Below are 12,437 nucleotides of genomic sequence, written 5' to 3' on the forward strand. Positions count from 1 at the left end.
ACAACGTGGACCTGATACAAATAGCAGTACCTACAAGGTGGATGGTACAATTCAACAAGAGTCTAAGATACTCCAGCACAGATGACTTTGCATCAACATTACGGGGCATCAGTATTGATGGCAAGCCAACTTAAAACTTATCAGTATTGTATACATTATTATCAGAGACTATACTTGCCTCTTGGATACAACTTTACAACGGAATTTTATTAATTTTTGTACAGTTGTGTGTATACAATAAAACAACCTTCCCACCATAATTGATCTGGCTATTCATCTTGTTGGGATCTGGAGTAGCATGCTACTCGCCTAAAAGCACTTCAACACTTCATCAGGGGTAGCAAGCGCTATATAAATGCAAAACCTTCCCTCTTCTATCCCCCACAATCTTTCTTAACCCAACTAACAGACCAACATGTCCAGCTCTCATATACATTTTATATTTCCCTATACTAATTCACCACTAATCATTTTTGGATCTCAGAGTAGTGTGCTACTCGTCGAAAAAGCGCTTCAAAGTTCGTATGGGGTAGTAAGTGTTATGTAAATCTAAATACATTACAATTACAGTTTACATCGGGCTGCACTAACACGAGGATAGAAGTAGAGTGGGGATTAGAGTTTATCTGCCCAGAACAAAGCATACTACAGAAAGTGTGGGAACAGTCTATATGTTGTGCACCTGGCAGAGAAAAACACAGCAGAGGTGGGAAGAAGGTAGGTCATCTGATGGTCAGACCTATGTGGAAAGAGGCAATCACTTTGGGCAGAAAAGAGGGCTTACACGGAGGACTACTTTGTTCGGATGCACAGCAAGAAAGGCAGGTCTGGAAGATAAGCCTGAAGTTCACTCATCCTGCAAGCAGAGGTGATGGCAAGCAAAAAACTAGTCTTCTAAGGAGGCGAAGAGGATAATTATGTAGGCGCTCAAAGGAGCACACATAAGATAAGTGAGGTCAACTCCCACTAGGGCATTACGAAAGGAGAAGGAGGAAAGAGATGAGTAATGCACTTCAGAAATCTGTTAACAATAGGAATCGAAGGCCATGCTCAAGAGCTCGGGGTACCAGACTTGGAACTGATCGCGTTTGATCTTCTTCAGCAATCTTGGCAGAAGTGGTACAGGAGGCCGCAACTCCACTCACAACGAAAAGGGTCGCCGAGCGAGAGCCGCTTTGGAAACTCTAACACGCAGAACTGCTGACATTGAGCGTTCTCTTCGGTGGCGAATAGATCGAATCAAGGCTCTCCCCACTACTGAAAGAGACCTAGCACGACCTTCGAGTGAAGATGCCATTTGTGATCCATCATGCACCAGCGGCGGAGTTTGACCGCCCTGGCGTTCAGGGAACCTGCCAGGTGTTGAACCACCAGAGATATGCCCTGATGTTCCAGCCATGTCCAAAGGCGAAGAGCCTCTTGAAATACGGTCCACAACCCCACCCTGCCCTGTTTGTTGCAGTACCACATGGCGGTGGTGTTGTCCGTGAACACCTGCACCACTCTTCCTTTGACAGAAAGAAGGAATGCCTTCAGTGCAAGACAAATCGCCCGGAGCTCCAGAGGGTTGATGTGGTGCCTGGACTCCGCCAGAGACCAGAGGTCTTTGATCTCCGCCATTCCCATATGGCTGCCCCAACCCAGGAGTGACGCATCCGTCACTACTGTGAACTCAGGTTGGGGAAGGTAGAGGGATCTGCTGTTGACCCAATCCTGGTTCGTGAGCCATCACTGCAACTGACTTGCAGTCCCCTCCGAAATCGGAACGTCATCGGAAAGATTCCCCTGGTGCTGCGCCCACTGAAACTTCAGGTCCCACTGCAGTGCACGTATATGCCATCTGGCATGATGCACCAGCAGGATGCAGGAGGCCATGAGGCCAGCAGCCTCAGGGTCATTCTCACCGAACACCGGGATGGAGGCTGAAACATCGGTATCATAGCCCGAATATCCTGGACTTGCTGCTAGGGAGGATAGACCCAAAACTGTGCTGTGTCCAGAACCGCTCTGATGAAAAGGAGCTTATCGGTTGGAATCAGGTGCGACTTCAGCACGTTAACTGAGAACCCCAGCAAATGCAGGAAGTCCGTTGTAGTCTGGAGGTGGGAGCCTTCGACAGCCAGTCGTCGAGATAGGGGAAGACTGGAACCCCTGATCTGCGCAGATGAGCTGCGACCACCGCCATCACTTTCGTGAACACCCAGGGAAGGGGTGGCTGGTAAGGTCAAAGGGAAGCGTGGTAAACTAAAAATGCGTGTGGCCTACCGTGAACCGTAGGTAATGCCGGTGGGCAGGCAAGACGGGGATGTGAAAGTAAGTGTCCTGCAAGTCCAACGCTACCATCAAATCTCCAGGGTCGAAGGCAGATAAGACCTGAGCCAAGATTAACAACTTGAACTTCTCCTTTCGGAGAAAGCGGATGATGTCCCTGAGAACTAAGCTAGGATGCAGGCCTTTGTCCTTCTTGGGTACCAAGAAGTAGTGGGAGTAGCAACCCCGACCTACTTCTGGCAGAGGGACACGTTTGACAAAGAGATCCATAACTTCCTGGAAGAGAAGGGCCAAATGATCCTCCGACATGGGATGAAATCACCACAAACTGCATGACCCTTACGCACTCCGCTGCTTGCGGAACTCCGCGTAGACCGCCAGAGTTTTTTTGTCACTTTGCGGAGTTCCTCACTGAGGAACTCCGCATAGGCTTAATCTTATCATGAAAAAATAGATATCAGTCATATGTTAAGAAACAAGGGTGAGTAGAAACCTTTTGGGTGGAGTAAAATTTAAGACATTATTATTGTGATTTTTTGGGCAATTACTTGATTTTTGCAGGCACTAACACTTCTCTGTGTAAAGTAAAGACCTTGAGAGTTTTGTAACTTTCAGATACTCAAATTGTGGATTCTGTTGCAATGAAAAATATTTCCAGGCCTGAAATTTCTTTGGAGGTTGCATGCGGGCAGCCTAAGTTATCCTGCAAGAGTTTCTTTATGAATTCTATTGCAACTACAAGATGTGCTCTCTCATGTAAAGTCAGGTTGTGAGAAGCTTTTCTGCAACTCAAGCTACGCCTTACTTTTCACCTGGTGTGGATGCATTTCTCATGTGTAGTGAGATCTCCTTTCTCAGTAAAATGTTTCTGGCTTTCCCCTCCTGTATATGGCTTTAGTCCAGTGTGAATTCCCTCATGTGAAATGACATTGTATTCGAGACTAAACCTTATCTGACATTCAGAACACACATAAGGCATTTTTCCCCCGTGTGAGTTCGCTCATTTATTTATTTATTTAAACTTTTACCGCGCACAGCTACCCACAGTGGGTTTCCCGGCGCTAGGGACAGACTGGAGAAGATGATATCAGATAGCCAACCTGCAGGTACTAACTACTTATGTGAACAACAGCGTTTTCAGTGCTCTGCGAAAACGAAAAAGGCTGGTCTCTAATTTAAGGGCAGTGGGCAGGGCATTCCAATATTTAGGACCAAGATAGGAGAAGGAACGTCCCCCCATCCTTGCCAACTTAAATCTTGGTATAGAGAAATTGCCAATTTCTGAGGATCGTAAGGTACGTTTGGGCCTGTAAAGTTGCACCAGCTTTTGTAAGTAAGTAGGTGCAATACCTTGCTTGATCCTAAACATGTAGCATAATGCCTTAAACTTTATGCGGCTGGAGATCTTCAACCAATGAAGATCATGCAAGGCAGATAATGCAGAAGTTCTTCTAGGGACATTCTTCAAGAGTCGCGCAGCTGCATTTTGTACAACCTGCAGTACTTTGACAGTGGCTACATCAGCACCCAAATATAGTATGTTGCCATAGTCCAGGCGAGATGTCATCAATGCCTGGACAACCGTTCTACGGGAAGGAATGGGAAGCATCCATAGGATCTTTTGTAGCCACCTAAGAGTAGAAAAACAGGTTGCTGCGACCTTAGTGGCCTGCTGCTTCATTGTTAACTTGTCGTCAATTTAGACGCCCAAGTTGCGTACAGCATGTGTGGGTACAGGAAGTGCACCCATCTCATTAGGCCAGTGCTGAGGGCCCCAGAGGTTCTTATTTTTTCCCAGAATGACCACCTCTGTCTTCTCCCCATTCAGTTTGAGACAGTTCCTCTGCATCCAGTCCGCCACAAGAGTGAGGCCCGATTTTAGTGCAGAGGGGTTTTTCTCGTCTCGCCCTGATAGGGAGAAGACAATCTGGGTGTCATCAGCGTAAGAGAACAGGGTCAGCCCCGCCTGCTCTACGATGTTAGCCAAGGGTTTTACATAAAGATTGAATAATAGGGGGCTGAGTATGGACCCCTGGGGGACACCCCGCGCTGAGGGACAGACTGCTGAAGCCGCCTTAGGGGAGAAAACTTGAAAGGTTCGCTCGCCAAGAAAAGAGGCCACCCAAGCTAAGGCCCTACCAGTCACGCCGAGTGACCGCAGAGAGTCAAGAAGGATGGAATGTGACACGGTGTCGAAAGCTGCGCTCAAATCCAGCAGGATGAGCGCCATGGTTTCACCCTGGTCGACACCGTGTCGGAGACTCTCTGTCACCCCAAGAAGGGCTGTCTCGGTCGAGTGGCAGGACCGAAAACCCGACTGGGAGGAATGTAAGAAACCAGAACTTTCCACCAATTCAGTGAGCTGGGTATTAATGTGTCTCTCTAACACTTTAGAGAAGATGGGTAGCAGGGATATTGGACGAAAATTGGCAAGATTCGAAATATCCGCACCAGACTTTTTTAATAAGGGCACTACCATGGCGTGTTTCCATGGCTGGGGTACATATGCCTCAGTAAGTGAGGCGTTTAACAGTTTAACAAAAATCTGATGGGTGGAAGAATCTAATTGTTTGAGTATTCTGGCCGGAAGTGCATCGCACGGGGAGCCAGAGCGCACACTATTTAGACAAGAGAGGAAGGAAATATTGTCTAATGGCTGCCATACAGAGAGTTTGGCAGTATCGTCAGCATTAGCAGATGACTTCACAGCGCCAGATGCAAAAGGCATTACCATCGATGGCGGGGTAAAAAGATCATAGATCAGGTCGACCTTTTTAACAAAAAAGTCAGCTAGGGATTGGTATTGAACCTTGTCAAGCGCGGGAGGCGTAGGAATAGAGTCCGCTCCTGTCAGTTTTTTTACAACTGAAAAGAGCACCTTAGGACAGTTTTGTTTTGTGCATCTGAAACTATTTTTTTAGTGTAGTCTGCTCTAGCAGTGTTGCAGCTGTTATGATAGCCCTTCAGAGCTTCTCTGTAAGCTACTTTGCGGATAGGAGAATAGTTGCGCCTCCATTTCCTTTCTAAAATCTTACATTGAGTGCGGAGGCACTTAAGCTTGTCGGAAAACCATGGTGAAGGTGGATGATGAGGCATAGTTTTCTTATATGTCAAGGGAAGCGTGGAGTCAACAGCATTATTTAACCACTGACCAACTGCACAATTTAGTGCGGAGATAGATAGGTCGGTGTTAGGAAGTGTCCTCAATAATTGTTTATTAAGTTCTGGCATATTAATTTTCCCCCAACTGCGTGTCCGTTTATCTATTTCCTTTCCGATCTGTGATGCTGTCCTGGTGATATCCAATGAAAAAGGAACAGCAAAGTGGTCGGACCATTCTATTGGGCGTGCTTTCTGGGAGCAGTCCAACTGGAGGTTTGACAGGATAGGATCTAATAAGTGACCAGCACGATGTGTAGGGGCCGAGTTCAGTAATTGAAGAGTTCGAGAGTAGAAATAAGCTGTTTAGTGGACGTACAGTCGGGATCTTCGAGATGGATATTTAGATCCCCAAGAATCGAGAAGTTGGCTGCTCTAAGCAGCAAGGGGGCCAGAAAATCTGGCAGAGAAGAGACCCAGGGAGTAGCATTCCCAGGAGGGCGATAGATTAGTAAACCTGTCATTGTGAACTGAGGGTTAATAGTTAGCCTAAAAAGGGCTGCCTCGCAACCCCTGAGAGGAATGTCTTCAAATTTACAGGTGTACTTAGATTTGAAGATCATGGCTACCCCCCCCCCCCTTTGCCTAGAACTCTGTCCTTCCTTACGATGACGTAATTAGGGGGAATTGCAGCGGCAATATCGGGGCCAGAGCTATCATGCAACCAGGTTTCTGTAAGAAACACAGCATCCGGTTGTTCCTCAATGATGAGGTCGCAGATGTTATATTTGTGTTGTGGGAGAGATCTACAATTAATACTCCAGAAATGTAAAGAGGAGTGTAAAGAGACAGTATTGGACTTGACAGGCCTGCTGCGTCTGACATTGCACTCAAGCAATCTGAAGCTTGCTGGCTTTCCGAGAGCAAAACCGCATTGGTGACATTTGAATTTGGGAAAGGGCAATGAACATACAGAGCAGGATTTGCACGCAAAGCGGCGCCATGAATGTAATTCCACAGCAGAATAGAAAAGGACCATAATGCAATATAGTAGATCAGAAACAAGGTACTCACAGATGAGGTATAAGGTACTTGCCGGAGCCCAGAGCCCGTCAGAGCGCAGACGGGCTGACTCAGGCGAGACTCCGGCGCTAGGGACAGCGCTTCCGCAAACGCGACCGCTAGCGCGATAGGGTGACCGTATCCTTTTATATGTACCACTAGAGCGCTCCCACCGCTCTGGGCACACTAAAGATGGCCGCCGTGGGAAGATTTCCCTAACCCCAATTTAGCTCAAAATTGACAGCTAAAGGCGTCAAATGTCGGCGAAAATGTGTGCAGGTGGCCTAGGGGTATGCTGTCTGCAATACAGAGTGAGAAAATACAGTTTTTAAAATCACGAGTAAAACGAGTCAAATAACTCTAAAACAGCTGACAATACAGCATTAATGTTATCCCTTCACAAATAGCATTTCCTGTTAGTGGCAGGCAAAGAATCTCGCGAGCACTGTCACAGGGCTCCTTTTATATGTACCACTAGAGCGCTCCCACCGCTCTGGGCACACTAAAGATGGCCGCCGTGGGAAGATTTCCCTAACCCCAATTTAGCTCAAAAACGGCAGCTAAAGGCGTCAAATGTCGGCGAAAATGTGTGCAGGTGGCCTAGGGGTATGCTGTCTGCAATACAGAGTGAGAAAATACAGTTTTTAAAATCACGAGTAAAACGAGTCAAATAACTCTAAAACAGCTGACAATACAGCATTAATGTTATCCCTTCACAAATAGCATTTCCTGTTAGTGGCAGGCAAAGAATCTCGCGAGCACTGTCACAGGGCTCCTTTTATATGTACCACTAGAGCGCTCCCACCGCTCTGGGCACACTAAAGATGGCCGCCGTGGGAAGATTTCCCTAACCCCAATTTAGCTCAAAAACGGCAGCTAAAGGCGTCAAATGTCGGCAAAAATGTGTGCAGGTGGCCTAGGGGTATGCTGTCTGCAATACAGAGTGAGAAAATACAGTTTTTAAAATCACGAGTAAAACGAGTCAAATAACTCTAAAACAGCTGACAATACAGCATTAATGTTATCCCTTCACAAATAGCATTTCCTGTTAGTGGCAGGCAAAGAATCATGACAAGTGAGAAGTAATTTGTAACCAAAACTTTGCTTGCATTTCGAGCACTCATAAAGTTTTACCCCAGAGTGGGATCTCCCATGAAGCATAACTCTGTCTTTCAGATTCAACCTTTTATGGCATAAGGATTTTCTCCAGTGTGGAGTTTCTCATGGTGAAATAGCGTTTTTTTCTGCAGCTTTTCTGGCATTCAGAGCACTCATAAGGTTTTTCATCAGTATGGAGTCGCTTAGTGAGGCTTTGCCTATCAAATAGGAATTTCTAGCATTCACAGCATTGGTAGTGTTTTTCCCCTGTATGCGTCTGCTCATGTAGAGTGAGATTGAGTTTAAAATTGATGCTTTTCTGGCATTCGGAGAACTGATTATTCTGATGGTGTGTTTTCTTATGGCGCTTGTAACCATCTCTACCTCTGAATCTTTTCTGACATTTAGAGCACTGATCATTTTTTTTCTCCAGTGTGGGTTTTCACATGTTCAGTGAGATGAGATTGTTGTCTGAAACATTTTTGGCATTCGGAGCACTGATAAGGTTTTTCCCCAGTGTGGATTCTTATATGCTTAGTGAGACGGCTTTTTACACTGAAACATACCTGGCATTCGGAGCACTGATAAGGTTTTTCCCCAGTGTGGGTTCTTATATGCTCAGTGAGACTGCTTTTTTGACTGAAACATATCTGGCATTCAGGGCACTGATAAGGTTTTTCCCCAGTGTGGGTTCTTATATGCTGAGTGAGACCGCTTTTTTGACTGAAACATATCTGGCATTCAGGGCACTGATAAGGTTTTTCCCCAGTGTGGGTTCTTATATGCTGAGTGAGACTGCTTTTTTCACTGAAACATTTGTCGCATTCAGTGCACTGATAACGTTTTACCCAAGTGTGGGTCAGTGTATGTTTAGTGAGTCTCATTTTGTCACTGAAACATCTCTGGCATTCAGAGCACTGATAAGGTTTTTCCCCAGTGTGGAATCTCACATGTGTAGTTAGAAGTGATTTAAGTTTGAAATGTTTTGGGCATTCAGAGCACTGGTAAGGTTTTTCCCCAGAGTGGATTCTCATATGTTCAGTGAGATGAGATTTTTTGTTGAAACTTTTTGGGCATTCAGAGCACTGATAACGTTTTTCCCCAGAGTGGGTTAATTCATGTCGATATAGACTCAGTTTGATACTAAACCTTTTCTGACATTCAGAGCACTGATAAGGTTTTTCCCCAGTGTGGATTCTCATATGCTCAGTGAGATAAGATTTACGCCTGAAACTTTTTTGGCATACTTTGCACTGAGAGTGGTTTTCCCCTGTGTGCATTCTGTCAAATTCGGTGAGATAAGATTTATGGCTGTATCTTGGTAACTTTTTTCCCTAACTTCGGTTATTTTGCCTCGATTTTAGAGTCGGGCTTGTTTAGATAATGTTCAGCACTTATCTCTAAAAGAAATTGTGTGTAATCTTCTCAACACTTGAATTGAGCAACAAAAGTCGGGAAGCATTCCTGTAACACCTGTTGAAATTTTTCTAACAGATAATAGTCTTTAAGTAATAGCCTCTCCGGCAGCAACTTAATTTGTGACTGAAGTTTTTCTCAAATCTATTTGTATAGGTTCTTAGCAATGCAGTAATAAGGTGTTAGTCTGATATTTAATGATTAAACTGATAAGTACCTTTTTGCACTGGTATAATGGCAGTAACTGAGGGCGTTAGAGCGTGCAGAGTACTATTGTGGATGATTAGTCGCAGAACATCAGTTCCTTCTACCCTTTCTATGTTTGGGGTAAGGTTAAGGTTTGTAGTTCTGAGGATGAGGATTTATTTACATTAGATATAGCGCAACGGTGCTCCTTTAATCCATTTTTATATTTAACAGTTTTACATATCACTCCTGCACAACAGATAATGTTGAGGCGATTTACATAGAATTACAGAACAGTACACAATAAAAAGGAAACAATCTGAGATGGTCATTAACACAATAAAGTGGTGAATTCTTAAGGTTTTCGCAAGAGTGAGCAGAGTGGGTCGAGGTGTTATATCCCGAGGCAGATAGTCTCAAACTTGAGTAACTGGTTAAAAACGGTTGTTGAACAAAGGTGTTTTTCCAATCTTTTGGTTGTTAACGTGTCAGCTTCGGAGTCTTCTTTCAGCGTCTTTTCTTTGATGGTATCCAGAAGAAACCTTTAGTTGTAACTTTCTTTTATGTAGTGTGTGCTTCCTCTCTAGAATTACATGATGCTTTAGATGAACGTTATTCTGTCATGCTGAGGCAGTTTGTCTTTCTGATAATATTTCAGATGAGGATGCTGAAGCGGTCTTTCTACATTATTTCTGATGCTGTGTGCACAGATATGACTTTGCTCTGGGTTAATGAAATGCAAAATTAGAGACTTCACTTACAGGTATAGTACTTTCCTCGCCACACTTAGATTTTTGGAAATTGTTTAAACGTAGAATGCTGGATGTCCTTCAGTTTTTCAAAATAATCCTTCTTATGCCACTGACATTCAGTTGCTTAGTGCTAAATCTTGCTTTCTTCGTCCGTAATTTCAATCACCTATAGTATTAAAATTAAATAGTTAATACATGTACATTTCCAAAAATATAATTTACAAGCCAAATCAATGCAGAATTTTGAAAATGTTGAGCTGTTTTTCAGACAGTGCAGAGTGTAGAATGGTAGCATGAGAGTACTTGGATGTTGGAGTGAGGTTTTGTAGAATTTTCAACATTTTATTAAGCTCACAAAGGATACATGTACCCTATGGAGTTGCAACATAGAATCCCAAAGGCAGATATGAAAGTCATATGGACTGGCACCAAACAGATATTAAAAACATATACACTATTAATTAATTTGTAATGCACATTTCTGGGAAGGGAATGACTCCTCCACGGACAACAGGCGTTTTCCCCTGCCCTGAGTTACCACCTACTTGTATGTGGTTTCCTGACTTTTGAGTTTTGGCCTCTGCCTCAAGCAAATCTATTGGGCGTTGTGAGGACTATGCCTAGACCTATCCCTCAACTATGGTCCAGAGTGTGAATCAAGGGCAATGAAATTAAGGCATACTTTCATGTGTTCATTTTATTCCACCTGATCATTAGTTGTTAGGTTTTTCTGCACCTGGATTTACTGGGTGCAGAAAACCAGGACACAATCTTTTTCCAGACAGAAACCTTAGACTGAAAAGACGCATAAGACTCTGGGTGCAGCAGAAGCAGCCAAGACATATGCTGTTTTTTTTCACTAACTGGGGGAAACACACAATTCTTCCCTCTGTTGGTGTTCACAGTTGTTGTCGGCCTGTGATTCGGTGTTGAGTGCAGAGTGTATCGATTAGAGCCGAGGAGGATTTGACGAGCAAGCGGATCGGAGTCTGGGACGACTACCAGGGTTTGTTTTGTGACCGGTTCCCGCTTCACCCGTGTCTTGTTATACGGGCGCTTTAAGTTCTACGGATCTGCGATGGAGGCAGGAACGGCCGCTGCCAGCACCGTGGTGCTAAGGCGCTGCTAGTGCTGCTCGTGCGGCGGCTGCTGCAGAGCACAGAGAAGCCTTGGCCTGCCACCTGATTTATGTCAAAAATGTGTTGATTATTTTTTTTTTCCACAGTCCACAGGCAAAAATTACATCATCACTTGGTCCCATGCAGGGGATCAGAAAGCCTCAACAGAATTATAACAGGTGGACAAAGTGCATTGATCAATGTAAATCAGCTCCTCCTCTTATTAGATAAGCCAAATGAAAGATACAGCTTCTAAGTGCCCCGGAGCTTAGAGAGAGAGAGATAAAAAAGGAAAAAAAGAAGATGATGCAACTTTGCTAAGCCAGCAGATAGGTCTAAAGAAAACTCAACGGCCTTCTGTAACGGTAATTTCTCCAGGTTGCTCCACCAAGGTGTTGTATGCGGAATAGCCAAAAAGCGTGGACAAACTCATCCTAATTTGGGATAAGTAATTATGAATCTAACAAGGAACAAAGAAAAAAAAAGAATAAAAAACCACTTCCCGGCGTGGCTACCGGCCGAGAAAGATAGCCGCGTTCTAGCATAGCTCTGTGACTGCAGGGCACCTTCCCCGACAATCCGCACAATAATCCTGACTTCAGCAGGCGCTGCTACGGCTGTATAAAAACGGGAGATCTTCTGGTTCCCGGTGAAGCAATCCGCTACTCCAGACTCCTAAAACTCAAGCGGCTATGAGACAGTGCAACCGGGGCCTAACAGCACTACGGAAGCCGGGGACTAAAGTTTCACGGCGGCCCGGCATACAGATGACCCGACAAGAACTGCTCCTGGACACAGAATAAAGGCGGCGAAAACCAAAACGGACGCGGCTGCGCGCACAGGACATCCTCGGACTACAAGGTACTGGTGACTGCTGGAGGAGGCAGAGAGGGGGCTCTGAGTGAAAACCCGACGTTACCGGGCAGGGACTGTGGACTGGGGATGCCGCAGTACGGCGGCACATCAATAAATGGGGGAAATGTCTGACCACATTTGCCTGTCGTATTGGCCTAGAATAGCAAGAGAATTAGCCGCCCGGAAAGTAGTTGCCGTCATGGTGGAAAACTTCTTTCCAATGGAATCAAGGTGTCTGCCATCTTGATCAGGAGGAGCCGATAATGGAGACGAGGGATTCCTGGCACGACGTTGTGCTGCCTGGGAGATAACCAAATCTGGCTTTGGTTGACCAATAAGACAGGCTGGGAATCATCCGGGGCCTTGTACTTCATATCCAGGCGTAGCAGGACTGCAGGAATGGAAGCAGGGTTTTCATGACCTTCAAACCGTCCTGCCAGATTAAGTCAATGATCGGGATAGCCCAAACCTGTTTCCGTGGCTGGTGTTTGGAATCATACAAGAAACAGTCGTATTCCTTGGTGACTCTAGGAAGTTGGAATCTCTTGGACTCCCTGTCCATTAACATGGAACACACCTA

At 45.1% G+C, this 12,437-nt stretch overlaps 1 protein-coding gene across 1 annotated transcript in view; it reads right to left on the reverse strand.

Annotated features, from left to right (window-relative positions):
- Positions 1-241: 241 nt before the first annotated feature.
- Positions 242-12,437, reverse strand: part of LOC144806246 (uncharacterized) — a 45,035-nt gene continuing 32,839 nt past the window's right edge. Inside the window, exon 4 of the mRNA XM_078672648.1 lies at positions 242-10,050. Coding sequence (XP_078528774.1) covers positions 7,947-8,810 — 864 coding nt within the window. The 5' untranslated portion in view covers positions 8,811-10,050 and the 3' untranslated portion in view covers positions 242-7,946. The remainder of the gene's footprint in view (positions 10,051-12,437) is intronic.

The sequence above is a fragment of the Lissotriton helveticus genome (assembly GCF_964261635.1).
Source record: "Lissotriton helveticus chromosome 1_1 unlocalized genomic scaffold, aLisHel1.1 SUPER_1_unloc_56, whole genome shotgun sequence".
NCBI lineage: Eukaryota > Metazoa > Chordata > Amphibia > Caudata > Salamandridae > Lissotriton > Lissotriton helveticus.